This window comes from Camelus dromedarius, chromosome 22 (assembly GCF_036321535.1).
Source record: "Camelus dromedarius isolate mCamDro1 chromosome 22, mCamDro1.pat, whole genome shotgun sequence".
NCBI lineage: Eukaryota > Metazoa > Chordata > Mammalia > Artiodactyla > Camelidae > Camelus > Camelus dromedarius.
In genome coordinates this window covers 10585277-10602394 of record NC_087457.1, presented here as the reverse complement: position 1 = coordinate 10602394, position 17118 = coordinate 10585277, and the positions used below count along the sequence as shown (strand labels likewise).

The 17118-nt window shown below is 37.8% G+C and overlaps 1 protein-coding gene across 2 annotated transcripts in view; it reads right to left on the bottom strand.

The window, feature by feature from the left end:
• Positions 1-17118, bottom strand: part of KAT6A (lysine acetyltransferase 6A) — a 97196-nt gene that overhangs the window by 11591 nt on the left and 68487 nt on the right. For both annotated transcript variants that reach the window (XM_064477425.1, XM_064477426.1), the window contains 4 exons: positions 15757-15872; positions 4789-4930; positions 3115-3276; positions 1676-1769 (listed from right to left, as the gene is read on the bottom strand). In XM_064477425.1, the coding sequence (XP_064333495.1) occupies positions 1676-1769; positions 3115-3276; positions 4789-4930; positions 15757-15872 (514 nt within the window). The remainder of the gene's footprint in view (positions 1-1675; positions 1770-3114; positions 3277-4788; positions 4931-15756; positions 15873-17118) is intronic.

Below are 17118 nucleotides of genomic sequence, written 5' to 3'. Positions count from 1 at the left end.
TATACACCAAACATTAACCTATATTGCTTTACCTATATTAATATAAGTCACATCATTAAAATATTCACACAGTTAAAATTAGGACTTCATATTAACAGGCGGCACTGGTAAGACCAAGGCAATAATGCTGGTTATTGAATGCACTACGAGGGAACCACCCCTGCATGTTTTAGTTGGACCACTAGGTGGCCACAGCTATATCTGAACTGCATGATACAAAAGAACGCCTTTAGTTTCTACGTGATCCTGTCTATTAATATGTGGTTCTTCTGTGAGGAAATTAGACGACAATTTCTCATTTCAACCAAAGCTCTCCTCACAATTATCCATCACCCTAACTCCTGGTAAACAAGAGTGTTAGCGTGAGGGAGTCACTATGAGTGTACGGTGCTTTACTCTGTCCTCATCCAGTGCATGTCTCTCAAGAAAGGAAGAGAAAGGCATGAATTGGAAGGGAAGGCATCAAAAATGGACATGGCAGAAGAAATGTAGTATTTTTTCATTAGAGAAAACTTAAAATCAGTCTAAGAAGGGTAACGTGGGAAAATGTACTACACTAGGAAAAGTTGCAAAACAAAAACCAACACTGTAATCACAGATTGTTGTCTGCATAGCTTGATGAATGACCAATAAATGCAAAATGAAATCTTTTCCCCTAACTTTGCTACTTAATGGCTTAACATGTCCCATCAATAGTCCTATTTCAAAACAGCATGTGGATATTCAAGGAAATGACCTGAGTTTCACCCTCTACTATTAATCAAGGCAAAAAAAAAAAAAAAAAAAAGACAGACAGATAAAAGGAAACATAAAAATAAACAATGGCACATATTTCCAATAAAATATAGTCAAGAGTAAGGTGTACAGCCATGTAGAGTAAACTTCATTGGTCCACATGAGAATTAACTTCCTAGCACTAGTCATATAATCAATCCGGTATTTAGAAAGACTGCCTGTATCAGAATCCGTAGTTTAGAGCATTACTTCTGAATGTATTCCTTTAAGTAGTATTACATTTAACAACTGTCTGAGGGGAAATATTCCCTCCTATACCACTATTTTACAGTAAGTATAAAATTCACCACAGCCATGTACTTTCTAAGCCAGATTACCGATGTGTAACAAAATGCAAGTTCCATAATGACCTCTTGAACTGTTATCTTTCAAGTTTATCAGATTAAATTATTTACTGTATTATTTACTTCTAAAAATTTTAAAGGTGTGTCGCATATTTTTAACTACTAGGTAGAGCCTGTAACTGAAAAATGATGCACACATTTTCTCAGAAATGTATAACTGGGTTTGTAACTGGGTAACAAGAATAGGGCAGGCGCTGCACTTCTTTATTAGCACGAATTTAAGTAGTTATATGTGTTTTTAATATTGGGAGGCAGAATTACTGTACAAAATGAAACTAAGTTCTGTTGTAAACGAACAGTTGCAAATTAAAGAGATTTTCTATATATCATACAGAAGCTTGTATCCAATATTAGCTATTTTTAAATATTTTAAAATATTTCAACCAAAAGAAAAAAAAGCTCATGGCCTTAGCTTTTAAGGCCCAAAGATACTAAGGAGCAACCAATAAATCAGCTGCCAGTCTTTAAAACACACACACACACACACGAGCTCAACAGGAGGGGACAATAAGCAATTATGTTACTATAATCCTTACTGAAATCAATGAGAAACCTGCCGTAGCCCTTGCGCTGGTACTGGGGAAGAATCATTATACAGGAAACGTTATATTTCTGTTGGCAGTGCTTTTCCTGGTGGAGAAAACAGAAGCCAAGTTTTAAAACAGCAAGCCGGTAAGACTGAACACTAATGCTAATTTTTAAGAAACAAGACTAACAGTCATAACCATAGCCCTGGTCCTTTGGGGATAGCCATGCACATCAAGAAAAAAATGCCCCTCTGGGAGGAGACAGGACAATGCCAAGTCACTGCCATTGCCCACAAACCACCCCAGGAGAATAAAAGTGTAAAATAAAAATGACGCCACCCAATGCCACCTGCAACTCAACAACAGTAATGTCAGTGCCTGAGATGAGCAGAGGAATCTGAGTCCCAGCTGACTTGCAAAGTTACAAACGATGCGTCAAGCTGGCACTTTAGAAGTGGGGAGATTCATCAACAATTTCGAAGTTTCTTTTATTCCCTACTCTGGTGTTACACAGGGCGGGTAAAAATACATTTTATAAATTAATCAATATATTTTACATTATATTTAACTGTTGAAATAGCCTACAAACAGGACTCTCATAAAGCTAAGACTTTCCACTTCACTATTCTATACACTCAGATTTTACCATAGGCTTGCTTAAGTTAAAGTACATCTTTTATGCCGTTTGACTACAAAAGAAATTTTTTTTCCTCAAGAGAATGTAAAATTAAAAGGAAGGAGAGAAAAATATCCTTTAATAAAAAATGGCTTCTTAGAAATTCTTACTTCTATGCCTAAAATTCAAATTAGGACGAGGAGGTTTAGACCAAGAGAGAACTCAGAGAGGTGATGACTGTTTATTTCACCAGTTCTCTATCCATTGTCCCCACGGGACGAGAAGTCGTTTCAAAACTCTCCCCCTGAGTATAAGCAGCAGTTTGTGCTCCCAGGAGAGTACAGTGTGTGGAACGTTACCAGGCACCTGCGAGCACTGTATGAGTTTCTTTTTTTTAATTTCCATTTTTTTTAATTGAAGTACAGTCCGTTTACAATGTGTCGATTTCTGGCATACAGTATAAAACTTCCATCATACATACACATACATATATTCCTTTTCATATTTATTTTCATTACAGGTTACTACAAGATATTGAATAGAGTTCCCTGCGCTGGACAGGAGGACCTTGTTGTTTATCTATTTTATATACAGTAGTTAGTATCTGCAGTTCTCTTATCCCTTCCTCCCCCCGTCCCCCGGTAACCATAAGTTTCTTCTCTACGTTTGTCAGTCTGCTCATGAGTTTCTGAATGCTCCTTCTGTTTTCCTTTCCAAAGAGCTAGAGGGCACCCAGAAGGTGCTGCATCCTGCGGTGTCTTCTAGTGAGAACCAGCGAGACTGTTTCAGAATTCCATGTAAATTCAAACAAATTTTAAGCTGATATACTTACTTTAGAAAAGTAGCCAACAAGGTGGCAGCCCTTGACATCATTCTGTGTTAGTACATAAAAAAGAAATGGCTCCACATCGTAATAGAGTGTTTTGTGGTCAAGAAACAACTTTGCCAAAAGACACAGGTTCTGACAATAAATGGTACTCACATTCCCATCAACCTAGAGGAGAAAAACAGAACGGTCAGCAGAGTGTGTCTAGTTCTGGAATAACACACGTCAGTTACAAGCGCCTCTGAGTATTCACAGGCCAGCCTCAGAGGAGCTGTCAGCTCTCAGAAAACACTGAACCTGGAAGCTGTCTCTTGAAATGGCAAAATACAGGACCTGCTGTTTTAAGACAACTAAATATGGAAAGTACTGTACTTCAACAAAGCAAGAATGGCTAGACAAGGAGGTGGTGGCCATTTCAAAACTAGCACTTTCTGCTTTTATATTAAGACTGACTGCAGGAATCCTTCAGAAGACAAGCTGATCTGATGCATTTTTTAAAGTAACTCAACAAAAGATCTAAATGCAACCTCTTCTAAGATGCATTTGTTAAGTAAAATAAGATATATCTATAGTTTAATGTCAGAAGCAATGTCATCTGCCTGCCATGATAAGATTTTCCCCCAGATAAAGCTAACTGAGGGATCATTAACTATTGCCAGAAGCACCAAGCAGGCTCCCTAGGCAGCAACCTGGCAGATGAGATGTTTCCTGGACTCAGGCTGGCCAGGACCAGGAGCGCTAGGCAATCATGCCCTTCACACCCCTGTACCCTGGGGATGCGGGAGCCTGTTCTTTTATGACAATGCCAATGACTGCTCACATCGGACCCAAAGACAATGGCATTTCAAGGCTGAATCTTCTTCAACAATTCAAGTAATTAGTATCACTTTTAAAAAAAATATACACCAATATATGCTTAAGGTGAGGAACACTTTGCTCTCGGGTTTGCTGAAACAGCACCGTGTACCACAGCCTTCCCCTCCCCACGAGCTGAAGAGCTCCTCTAATCCTCAACTGAAACAGAGGCTTAGGGAAGATCAAGAAAGCAAGAGATGGAGTAGATTCTGACGATCTGAAATCCTACCATCATAGTAAGTAACCTAACTGACCACACGGCAGGTACTCGATCAGGAAATTAAAAACCACAACTAACAACACAAGATCACAAACGTAGCCTTAGTCGTACAATTGTGATGAAGTCAGAAAAATATTAAGATTTACTACAGCTATTACATACGCCTCTACAGAACATTCCTTTAAATACAGCAGTAGAAATCTTTTCATTTAAATGCCACATTTCATAGATTCTAAGACAATTTTATCGCATCTAAACATAAGTAAAATCTGTTGGCATGCTATAAACAAACGGAGTCTTATAAGTCATAATTAGCAGCCCTTTTCCCTTCTTAGTGGTACACAAAATAGTAAGATATATTACAATTGACATCTCTGATTCAATGAAATACAGAGTAATTTATTCAGAGATCAAGCTTGTGAAGTTGGTACAACCTGGAATGCCTGGTTCTGCTTCTCATACAGCTGAATTACTGACTCAATAGTGAGTGAGCAACAGTAACATAACGTTTTCCAAAAAATCAAGTTGCACAATTTGACAAAGTATAGGTGGCAAGTGTACTTGACAAGGATAGGAAGACAACTACTAAGCTTCTTATACTTTACCTCAAAGACCGAAATATTATTTTTTCTGTAAATCTCATTAGCAGGAGGATGGAACCAACCACATTTCTTCATGTGCTGCTGGAGAATGGTTCTACTTTTCATGTATTTCAGACAGAATTCACAGAGGTACAACTTAGGCAGCCTGTAAAAAATGATGAAACGAGAGGAACTCATATTTTATAAGACCTTAAACTTTCACAATTACTCTTTTTTGATTCTTATTACTACCCAAGTAAAAAGGTTGGTAATAATAATGTATCACACTACCTCAATTAATTAAGAAAGGAAAAACAAAAACAGATAGAACTAATCTGGATAACAGTATCTAATCAACAGTCGGAGGGCGGGGTGAGAAACCAAGATACCCAGTTCAGTGCTCTTCCTTATCAGACTAGCACTTCCCAGTCTTTTAAAGTCACCCACTGGACACACACGAAGTCTCACCTTCTCTCCTCCTTGATAATTTCCAGTAAGGAGAAAATAAAGTCTGCCTTCAGAACACACCAGTAAGTAAAGATTTTGTTAAGCTATATATTCTTTTTTCCTTTATTTGATAATTCATCCATTGATCTCAGAAAATAAACATTTCTTGGCTACTGACTGTGTGTCAGGCCCTGTGCTAGGCACACTACGTACAGAATGCTGAGTAAAATGGACACAGCAGATTTTTGTACATTTTTTTATGTGTAAAATTATAATACTGAATATGTTTTTTTCAAGTTAGAACATATTACACTACCTCCCTTCCTTCCACCCCTGAAATTCTGGCTTTCTCTCTGGTTAAATATCACATTAAATCCTGCAACTCAAAAGTCTTTTTTCAACAAGTGAAATAGAAGTTCAAATTATTCATTCAGAGGCTCCCTGTTCTATTTATATAATTTATATTTATTCAATCATCTTGCTATTTTAGTAATAATGTAACAGGACTTCTTTATAATGTCCCTTTTATGAGGAGCTAGGCAATAAAGTTAAGTGATTAGATCAGTTCATAAAGTAATGGAGGAAACATAACCTAAATTAAAAACCAGTGGCTTTTATAATCTATTTTAGTTTGAACTGAGAAGACCCATGGCTCTTCTATTATAAATACACATCTGGTGTATCCTTGGCACAGAGGCTTCCCTGCATCCTGAACTGTGTCCAAAACTGGTCGTGCCTTGGTAACGTGAGGTCTGATATTATCATTAAAACTGTGTATGCAAAAACACTGGATGCTGTGACGACAAAAAGGATAATCCAAATACAGCACTGTATCCTCTCTCATATAAATCAGCGCTGAGGCTGAAGGAAGTAAGTTTAAGAAGCCCCCACATTAATTTAGCCACTACCAGTTCAGACAGCTATACTTTAAAAGACAACCCTGAAATTAATGAAAAAGTGGATTCACACACAAAAACGATTTGTTAAAGTGTGAAGACCATAAAAACTATCTTCTCCAGTTCTACTTTAGAAGCAGCTTTTGAAGCATAATTATAATTTATCTGAAAACACCTAAAACTTGATTAGGGCCTTTCCCTGTGTGTTCATGGACCCCCTAGTTCTGTTTGCACTAAGTGTTTCATGCTCAAAGAAGGTAGGAAAATGCATGGGATTCACAGTGTGTATTAATTCCTCCTCTACAACCCCACGTCTTAGTTTTGCAACTGCCATTCAGCACACTGTAAAAGCTTCCAAGGAAATGTTGTGGTATAGTAATTCTAAATGTCCACAAAATGTAATACTGTTTTCCAACATATCTAATATCGGCCAAGCCCAGACAACCTGAAATCATATCATTAGTACAAAAATCATTCCAAAATAAAGTACTGAATGAAGCAAATAATGACTGACATTATAAATAAAAGAAGCTGGAGCCAAGAGCATGAAAATGAAAGGTTTCCCAGACTACTCTGCTTATTTCCTTTGAATGTTGCCTCCAACCCCACTACTCAGAGGAATGGCAGCAGGGTAAACAGCTTTTTCCTTCCTTACCACCAGAACTGGAAAAAAGAAAACCTCAAAATGAAGTGGCCCCGGTTGTGAACTTGATCTAGTGTGGGTACCAGATGTATTAACTGAGTCTCAAAGATGACCCACAACTGCCAGCACTGCTCCCTAAATACCTGGATTCTGAATGATTTCTTCTTAAAAGGACAGAGGAAGAATGAGCTTCTCCCTATAAAATGTAACTATGGCATCCTCCTCCCCTACTTACCTTTCTTCACCTGCCCTAAATTCTCAATGAGCTATATCCAGAAATGATGGAAACCCTTTGAAAAGATACATGCACCCCAGTGTCCACAGCTGCACTGTTTACAATACCCAAGTGCCCATCAACAGATGACTGGTTTAAGAAAATGTACACACACACACACACACACACACAGGAATATAACTCACCCCCCCCCAAAAAAGAATGAAATAATACCATTTGCAGAACATGGGTGAACCTAGAGATTATCATACTAAGTGAAATAAGTCAGACAGAGAAAGACAAGTGTCTCATATATGGAGTCTAAAAAAGATAAATGAATCTACATACAAAACAGAAACAGACTCAGAGACATAGGGAACAAATTAATGGTTACCAAAGGGGAAAAGGATGGGAGGAGGGATAAATTAGGAGTATGGGATTAACAGACATAAACTACTATTTACTCTGATGAGAGTTAAACAGTACAAATAAATATTCCCTATAAATGTAAATCTAAGAAACCTAAGCAAAACTCTGAGCTTTCAAAATATTAAGAAAGAAAAGTGAGAAACAGAGGGAGAAGGGAGGGAGTGAGGGAGGAAGGGAAGGCGGGGAGGAGAGGGAAGAGAAGGGGGAGGCCGAGGGGAGAAAAGGAGGAGGAGAGGGAGGAGGAGGGGGAGGAGGGGGGAAGGAGGGGGAGAGAACCAGGTTATGGTAATGAAAAATGTCAACTTTAAAAGCATCTAAATCAAGTATTAGGTCTCAGAACATATGAAAATAAAATACAATCTATTTCCTAAGGTCTATGGGAAAAGACCTAATTTTTTAAAGCACTAATAGTGGGTTGTTCAAGAAAACATCAGAAAAACTGAAATCTCTGAGAAAATCACTGCCAAGTCTTATATGGTAAATTATGAGTTCATGTTATTTCCTTGGAATAGCAGGATGTATAGCATTTTACTGATGATTAAAAAAAAAAAACTTCAGTGGACCTTACTATATGAAAAATAATAAAGTAGAAGGAAGCACATGATCTATTTTATTCCAATTCATTTCCTGCTGAAAACATTTCAAAGGCCTCTTATTTTCTTTTTTAAAAATTGAAGTATAGTTGATTTACAACATTATACAAGTCTCAGTTGTACAACACAGTGATTGACAATTTTTAAAGGTTATACTCCATTTATAGTCATTGTTAGAATATTTGCTATGTTCCCTGTGCTGAACAATACATCTGTGTAGCTTATTTATTTTACACACAGTAGTGTGTATCTCTTAATCCCCTGCCCTTATCGAGTCCCTCCCCTACCCCTCTGCCCACTGGTAACCACTAGTTTGTCCCCTGTATCTGTGAGTCTGTTTCTTGTAATATTCACTAGTTTATTTTTCAGATTCCACATATAAGTTATATCATACAGTATCTTTCTCTGACTTATTTTACACAGCATTAATACCCAAGTCCACCCATGCTGCTGCAAATAGCAAAATTTCCTTCAATACGGCTGAGCAGTATTCCATCGTATATACAGACCACATCTTCTTTAGCCAGTCATCTGCTGATGGACACTTGGGTTGCGTCCATATCTTGGCTATTTTAAGTAATGCTGCTATGAACATTAAAGTGCATGTATCTTTTTGGATTGTTTTCATTTTCCTCAGATACATATATCCTGGAGTGGAACTGCTGGGTCATATGGTAGTTCTATTTTTAGTTTTTTGAGGTCCCTCCCTAAGTTTTCCATAGTGGTCCCAATTTATATTCAAACAACAGTGTACAAGGGCTCTATTTTCTCCACATCCTCGCCAACATTTGTTATTTGTGTTCTTTTTGATGACAGCCATTCTGACAGATGTGAGGTGATACCTCGCTATGGTTTTAATTTGCATTTCTCTAATGATTCACAATGTTGAGCATCTTTTCATGTGCCTGTTGGCCATCTGCATGTCTTTTTGGAACAGTGTCTATCCAGGTTTTCTGCCCATTTTTTAACTGGGTTGTTTTTTTTTTTTTGATGTTGAGTTGTATGAGTTATTTATATATTTCAGATATTAACCCCTTATTAGTCATACCCTTTGCAACTATGTTCTCCCATTCTTAGGTTGTATTTTCATTTGGTTGATGGTTTCCTTTGCTGCGCAAAAGCTTTTAAGTTTAATTAGGCCCCATTTGTTTATTTTTTTAACTTTTTTTATTGATTTATAATCATTTTACAATGTTGTGTCCAATTCCAGTGTAGAGCACAATTTTTCAGTTATACATGAACATACACATATTCATTGTCACATCTTTTTCTCTGTGAGCCACCACAAGATCTTGTATATATTTCCCTGTGCTGTACAGTATAATCTTGTTTATCTATTCTACAATTTTGAAATCCCAGTCTATCCCTTCCCACCCCCCGCCCCCTTGGCAACCACAAGTTTGTATTCTATGTCTATGTGTCTATTTCTGTTTTGTATTTATGCTTTGTTTTTTTTTTTTTTTTAGATTCCACATATGAGCGATCTCATATGGTATTTTTCTTTCTCTTTCTGCCTTACTTCATTTAAAATGACATTCTCCAGGAGCATCCATGTTGCTGCAAATGGCGTTATGTTGTTGGTTTTTATGGCTGAATAGTATTCCATTGTATAAATATACCACTTCTTCTTTATCCAGTCATCTGTTGATGGACATTTAGGCTGTTTCCATGTCTTGGCTATTGTAAATAGTGCTGCTATGAACATTGGGGTGCAGGTGTCATCCTGAAGTAGGGTACCTCCTAGATATATGGCCAGGAGTGGGATTCCTGGGTCATATGGTAAGTCCATTCCTAGTCTTTTGAGGAATCTCCATACTGTTTTCCACAGTGGCTGCACCAAACTGCATTCCCGCCAGCAGTGTAGGAGGGTTCCCTTTTCTCCACAGCCTTTCCAGCATTTGTCATTTGTGGATTTTTGAATGATGATCATTCTGACTGGTGTGAGGTGATACCTCCTTGTAGTTCTGATTTGCATTTCTCTGATAATTAGTGATACTGAGCATTTTTTTCTTTATTTTTGCTTTTGTTACCTTTGCTTTTGGAGACACACCCCAAAAATAGTTATGATTTTTGTCAGATTGTTCTGCCTATGTTTTCTTCTAGGAGTTTTATGGTTTCCAGTCTTAGATAGGTCTTTAATCCATTTTAAACTTATTTTTGTACACGGTTTAAGAAAGTTGTCATTTTGTATGTATTCCTTTTGCATGTAGCTGTCCAGTTTTCCCAACACTATTTACTGAAGAGACTGTCTTTTCACCATTGCATATTCTTGCCTCCTCTGTCATAGATTAACCGACCATACACGTGTGGGTTTATTTCTGGGCTCTCTACTCTGTTTCATTGATTTGTGTGTCTGTTTCTGTGCTAGTACCATGCTGTTTTGACTGCTTAGCTTTGGAGCATAGCCTGAAGTCAAGGAGCACAATGCCTCCAGCTCTGTTCTTTCTCAAGATTGTTTTAACTACTCAGGGTCTTTCGCATTTCCATACAAATTTAAAAATTTTTGTTCTAGTTCTGTGAAAAGTGCCATTGGAATTCTAATAAGAATTGCACTGAACCTGCGTATTGCCTTGGGTAGTACGGCCATTTTTAACAATAATAATTCTTCCAGTCCATGAACACAGTATATCTTTCCATCTGTGTCATCTTCAATTTCTTTCATTACTGTCAGTTTTCCAAGTACAGGTCTTTTACCTCCTTAGGTAGGTTTATTCTTAGGTACTTTCTTTCCGATGCTATAGTAAATGGGATTTTTCCTTAATTTCTCTTTCTGACAGTTTGATAGTATATAGAAGTGAAACAGATTTCTATATATTAATTGTATATCCTGTAACTTTACCAAATTCATTAATGAGCTTTAGTAGTGTTTTGGTGGCATCTTTAGGATTTTCTACGTATACCATATATCATCTACAAACAGTGATAGTTTTATTTCTTCTCTTCCAATCTGGATTCCTTTTATTTCTTTTTCTTCTCTGACTGCTGTAGCTAGGACTTCCGCCACTATGCTGAATAAAAGTGGTGAGTGGGCATCCTTGTCTTCTTCCCAATCTTAGAGGAAATGCTTTCAGCTTTGCACCGTTGAGTATGACGTTAGCTGTAGGCTTGTCGTATGTGGCCTTTATTATGCTGAGGCATGTTGCCTCTATATCCACTTTCTGGAGAGTTTTATCATAAATGGGTGTTGAATTCTGTCAAAAGCTTTTCTGCATCTATTGAGATGATCATATCATTTTTACTCTTCAATTTGTTAATGTGGTATCACACTGACTGATTTGCAGATACTGAAAACTCCTTGCATCCCTGAGATAAATCCTACTTGATTATGGTATATTAATCTTTTAATGTATTATTCGATTTGGCTTGCTAGTATTTTGTTGATTTTTTTTTCATATATGTTCATTAGGGATACTGGCCTATAATTGTATGTGTATGTGTGTATGTATGTGTGTGAGTGATACCTTTTGTTTTGATATCAGGATGATGCTGGCCTGAAAGAATGAGTTCAGAAGCATTCTTTTCTCTGGAATTTCTGGGAATAGTTTGAGAAAGACAGGTGTTAACTCTTCACTAAATGTTTGGTAGAATTCACCTATGAAGCCATCTGGTCCTGGACTTTGTTGGGTGTTGCTTTATCACTGATTCAATTTCATTACTGGCAATTGGTCTGTTCACATTTTCTATTTCTACCTGTTTCAGTTCTGGGAGAGTGTACATGTCTAGGAATTTGTCCATTTCTTCTAAGTTGTCCATCTGATTGGTGTATAGTTGTTTGTATTTGTCTCTTATGATCCTCTGTATTTCTAAAAGCCCCCTTACTTTATTAAAACCAAGCCTACTGTTAGTCTAAAGAGAATCATCAAATAAAACTCCTAGACAAACGAAATGTTTCTCCTAGTAATAGTACACATGGCTGCAGTTCTCTCATTGAGAACATACACCATACAGGAAGAACATTAGGTCACATGAGGTGACTTGCAGTTACTGAGACTATGAACACCCCTAGACCGAGAGAATACTTCTCGGTGCTGCTTTCTGTCCTCTTTTCCCCGAAAGCACCTGGGCCCTGACTGTCAAGCAGGTGTGTGGTTGCTTTGATCAGCTGCATCATGGAGTTCAGCTCCCACAGTTGAAGCTTATTTTAAAGTCACCCACTGCACTGTCACCACAGTCCGTGAAGCCAGGACTGGGCTGCAGCTGCGTGCGCCTCGGAAGCACTGCTTCCCTTACTTCCAGGATGATGCAAACACCCTTCCTAGGAATTCCTGCAGTACCCTCCTAGCTTTTGAACACTGCACAAGATAGTAGCAGTTTGTCTGGCCTTCATAATAGGTCAACTTGTAGTAAAAATTTAAGACAATAATAAAAATTATATTGAATATTACTTAGGTCAAAGATTGTGATACAAGCCATCTGAGATCAATCTCGATACTAATGCTCTACAGAGCAGTGAAGGACAGAGATTAAAGGTTATGGTTATGTGTTTAGAGAAAAGAGGGATTAAACCCTGGTTCTACCATTTACAAACTGCATGGTCTTGAGTGTATCCGCTGGGCCCTAGGCTGTAGAACAAAGACAGCAACACCCCCCTCAGAGAATTATTCCAGAGGTGTTGAGTCTGGGACCATGCTCAGGGAATGGTTACTGCAGCGCTATTATTTACGATGACTACTACGAGTACCTTTATTCCTTTCATCCATTTTACTTCATCATTTAGTGGTCGTCCAAAGACTCAAGGATGCTTTCTTTAGTAACTGGGGCTGTACATCATCTATGCATCAAATCAAATCAAATCAAATCAGAAACAGGATCAAAAAGTAGACCAAAGTTCCTAAACTACTCAAGTATGTGGGAATCTGTCTTGTGAGGATCCTTATATGATCTTGTAGCAAGGAGGTTATTAAGAAGCCAGGCTCTAAACAGCTCAGGAGTAGAGGATATCCCATGATCACAGTTATTTACTCTTGCCTTTGGCCCACCTATGTCCGGTTTTCAAAGGCAGAGTGGGGCCCTCTATGGGCCTGTCTGCCGTGTGTGAGTATCACACAGCCCTGTTGGAGAAACTCAGGATTAAAACTCTGGTTTATGTTCTTTATATAATCATGTACATGAAGAGTCATATGAATCACGTATACGATAAACTGCTCCAAATGAAGTAGTTTTATTGCTTCATTGCTGTTGTTTCATTCTGCTTTGTTTTTTTTTTAAAGTCAGGGATGCAAGAGGACTTAATAGACACTGCACATACAAACATGTGAATATTCTGGGAGAGAAAGCATAATCCCAGGTCCCAAAAGATTTCTCCTCTTGGGATCTCTTCTTTTTCGTTTGTTCCAATTGTCCTGTTTTTGTACACTTTAGGATTTGGAATTTTTTTTTAAGTGTCTAAAATCTTTAATAATAAGAAAATAATTTGAAAGTAATTTAGCAGAGAGTAATAATAAATATTAACAAAGGAAAAAAATACAGGTTTATTATTTGGAAATCATTAGATCCCTAAACAGTCAACTTAAGTTTAAAAGAACTCAGAAGTGAAATAAGCCTAAACTCACTTAAATATATGTGGTTTTTAAAAAATGTCATTAAGAAAATTATGAACATATAGATAGAAAAAACTCTTATTCAGTAAAGAACGTATTAAATTACAGAATATTTTCTGATGGAAAATTCAGGGAACCCCCCACAATGGTAGATAAGGAAATGTATAGATGTCTGAAATTCTACATAAGAAAGCTGATGAATTCTACAGTACTTATCCTATTGCTGCTTTCTACTACAATTCCTACTACATTTTGGAAGGTTATTTAATTTACTGCTAGTGATATCTGCTTATTCCTTCACTGAGAACCCATTCTCTCAAACCTGATTACAAAGTCAGGTTCTAGTGACAATCTCATCAGAACAAGGAGCAACATTTTTAATGAGACTCAGTATCTTAGGTCCACAGCCTCGTGGTTGGGTCCCCTCTCATCCTTCTCCTGAGGAGCAGGTGCTGGCCCTCCACCTCCATTCCTGGCTCAGCTGAGTTCCTCCCCTCCCCTTGAGCAGGAGAGGAAGGTGACTATGGTTTCAGTCTCTGTGCCACAATCCCTGCAAAAGTGGGACACACATGGGGAAAACCTTTCTTTTCTAAGTCTGGCACTTTTGTGATCTGGACAAAGCTCACCGAAAAACAGTAACAATTTCTTTCAAACCTCACAAAGAAATTAATTCTTCAGCTCTGCTGTTCTTGGTCATACAGCGTCTTGGCTATCCAGAACTCCTGGGGAGGAAACTGCCTTGAACACCTGCATTCTGCGGGTAGTTGTTTGATTTCCTTCCCTCTTTTAACATACATACAATAATATACAATAAACATTTGCTTAATGAACTCAGATTGCTGTTTTTCCGTGATGTAAACAGAATACTGTCTTAAAGATCTACTGCAGAATGTGGGGCTAACTGACCCTTCAATAAATGGCTCTTAACTGCTAACTTTCATGAGCTTGTGTGTTAAGTTTCCTGGAGTTTTCCCTTTCTCTTCTTTTTTTGGTTTGTCACTGAAGTCTATCTGCAATATTTTGTCAACAATATTTTCCCTCTTACTTTTCTATTTCTGTTAAGACTTAGAAACCAGACAAGCAAGTTATTAAATTATATGGAAAGAAGAAGTAAAAAGCAAATGAAATATCCCCTGAGTTTTAGTTTTTCATACTGGCTTAATTCCAGCTTAGAAATAACCCATGTTAAAGCACTGTGTATACTGCAAAGCACTAAATCTATCAGTGTTGGTATGAAGATTTTGGCTAATATTTTAGGTAACCTGAAGAAGGCTAAGAAGGTCAGAAGTCATATAATGGTACTTTGAGCATGCATTTAACCCAGAGAGCACCATCATTTGCTACTCCTTGTAATGCTCCGCTAAAGGGAAACTGAGGCACACCCATCTTACAGAGTAAAGATTGAATTAATATGACTGCTATACTTCAAATGATAAACCAGTGTTTAATTTTTGGACCAAATCTTATTTTTCAACTCTTCTAGTTTCAACCCTAAAGGAAAAAAATAATAATAACTGACATTGTTGAGCACTCACCATTTTCTGTGTGACTCACATGCTTCAGCTTATTTAATGCTCACAACAAACCCCACGAGGTAAGAACAATCATTATCCCTAGCTCACAGAAAAGGAAGCTGAGGCGTCGAGCAGCTGGGTGACGGCTAAGGTCCCACAGCTTATAAATGTCATGGCTGGGTCATGGAACCAGTCTGGCTTCACTGAGCTCGCCACCTCATCCCCAAAAGCTGGCGCTGACTGATTCATTTTTACATCTGGAAAGCTATTTACACATAATTTTATGCCATTTGTCTATTCCCGGGAAAACAAATCACTCACTAAAGTTTGTTAAATTATAAAAATTTAAATTAAAGGCTACTCAGTGAAACTTTTTATTTATTTATAGTTAAATATAACAACCTCTTTTTTAAAAATTCTTAGTGTGAGGTAAGGCGGCAAATTTCCCTTAAAGAAAAAAACGTTCCCTTTTCATTCTGACCATGTGTCAGGTTTCCAATCTGAAGTAATAGCTTTTGGACAGGTTACAAGAAAGAAAGACTAAAGCCAACTGGGTTAAGGAGCTGCCAACGTATGCTGCTATTATGAACATTTAAAAGCCACCAGCTTTCTCAAATGTAAAAAGATGAACTGGACTAAAATGTCTCCAAGATCTCTTCTAGGGCTGGAATTCCATGAATCTAAAAGCAAAAAGTAAACAGTCTCTCAAAACATACCTTGAGTATTCTTGAGGATACGGGGAAGAGTACCAGGTGTGGATTTCATACTTCCCGAACTCAATGACAGAGGGACAGCGGACTTGTGGGTCAGGCGGGCCAGTCACTCCAACTTTCTGTGCAGTCAGAAAACGCATTACCTAAGTTAGCTAAGTCAAATACACTGAGACAGGTAACAAAATGAACAATTTTTTAAAATCCCATCTGAATCTAAGTGTTGCCTTCTCAGGGTTCCACAGGAGAATTTAAAAAGCCAGGAACAAGCTAACAGGTTTTGAAATAAGCTGTATTATTCTTTAAGTAGAGCATCAAAATAAAGAACAAAAGTGCTAATAAATCTCTTAGAACCAAATGCAGTTGGTGACACTGCTTTTTCCGCATTTAATAACACTGCAAATACTTTCCTCAACTAAACTCACTCCCCACGACTCAGTTACTAGAGACACTGCTGGCACTTGGGGAGGTAAGGTCGGGGTGGGGAGAGGCGCTGCAGGCTGGCTCAGACCACACACACAGTGCCCCAGCTGATGGCAACGGCCTCCTGACCCTGGGAGCACACACAGAAATAATCGCCTTCCAGTCTGGGAAAGTAGCTATTAAGAACAATCTGAAAAGAACATGACTAAACACGTAACAAGAGTCTGCAATTCATTTTACACTGCCCCTAAAATTCCCTTCATTAGTGGCTCTTCACAGATCTGACCAAAGAAAAACACACTGTTATACACATACGTTTATCTGTTTTTATCTACCTTCTGTTTATAATGAAAACTATCTCTATGCCCCCCAATCTCTGCAATAACCTCAACTACACTATCTTAAAAAAAAAAAGAACAACGTGTAAAGCCTTTGTGACTTCTCCACCAGCAGTTCTAATATAAGCCATTGCTAATGACTGCAAAGATCAAGTTTCAAAAGCTTAAATTCAAGAGGAATTTGATTTACTCTGCACCCAATACAGCAACAGACTCTTACGTGCATACATGTTTACAGGCAGAGCTCAGAGCCGCTGCAGGTTCGGCTCCAGACCACGGCAATAAAGAGAACATTGCAAAAAAGCAACTCAGATGAATTTTTTGGTTATCCAATGCATATAAAAGTTATGCTTACACTAGAGGCTAGTCTATTAAGAGTACAACAGCATTATGTCTAAAAAAAAATGTACGTACATTAATTAAAAAATCTTTTACTGCTAAAAAAAAATGCTAACCACCATCTGAGCATTCAGCTAGTCGTAGTAGTAACATCAAAGATCACTGATCACAGATCCCCATAACAAATAGAATGATAATGAAAAGATGTGATATATTGCAAAGATTACCAAAATGTGACGCAGAGACATGAAGTGAACAAATGCTGTTG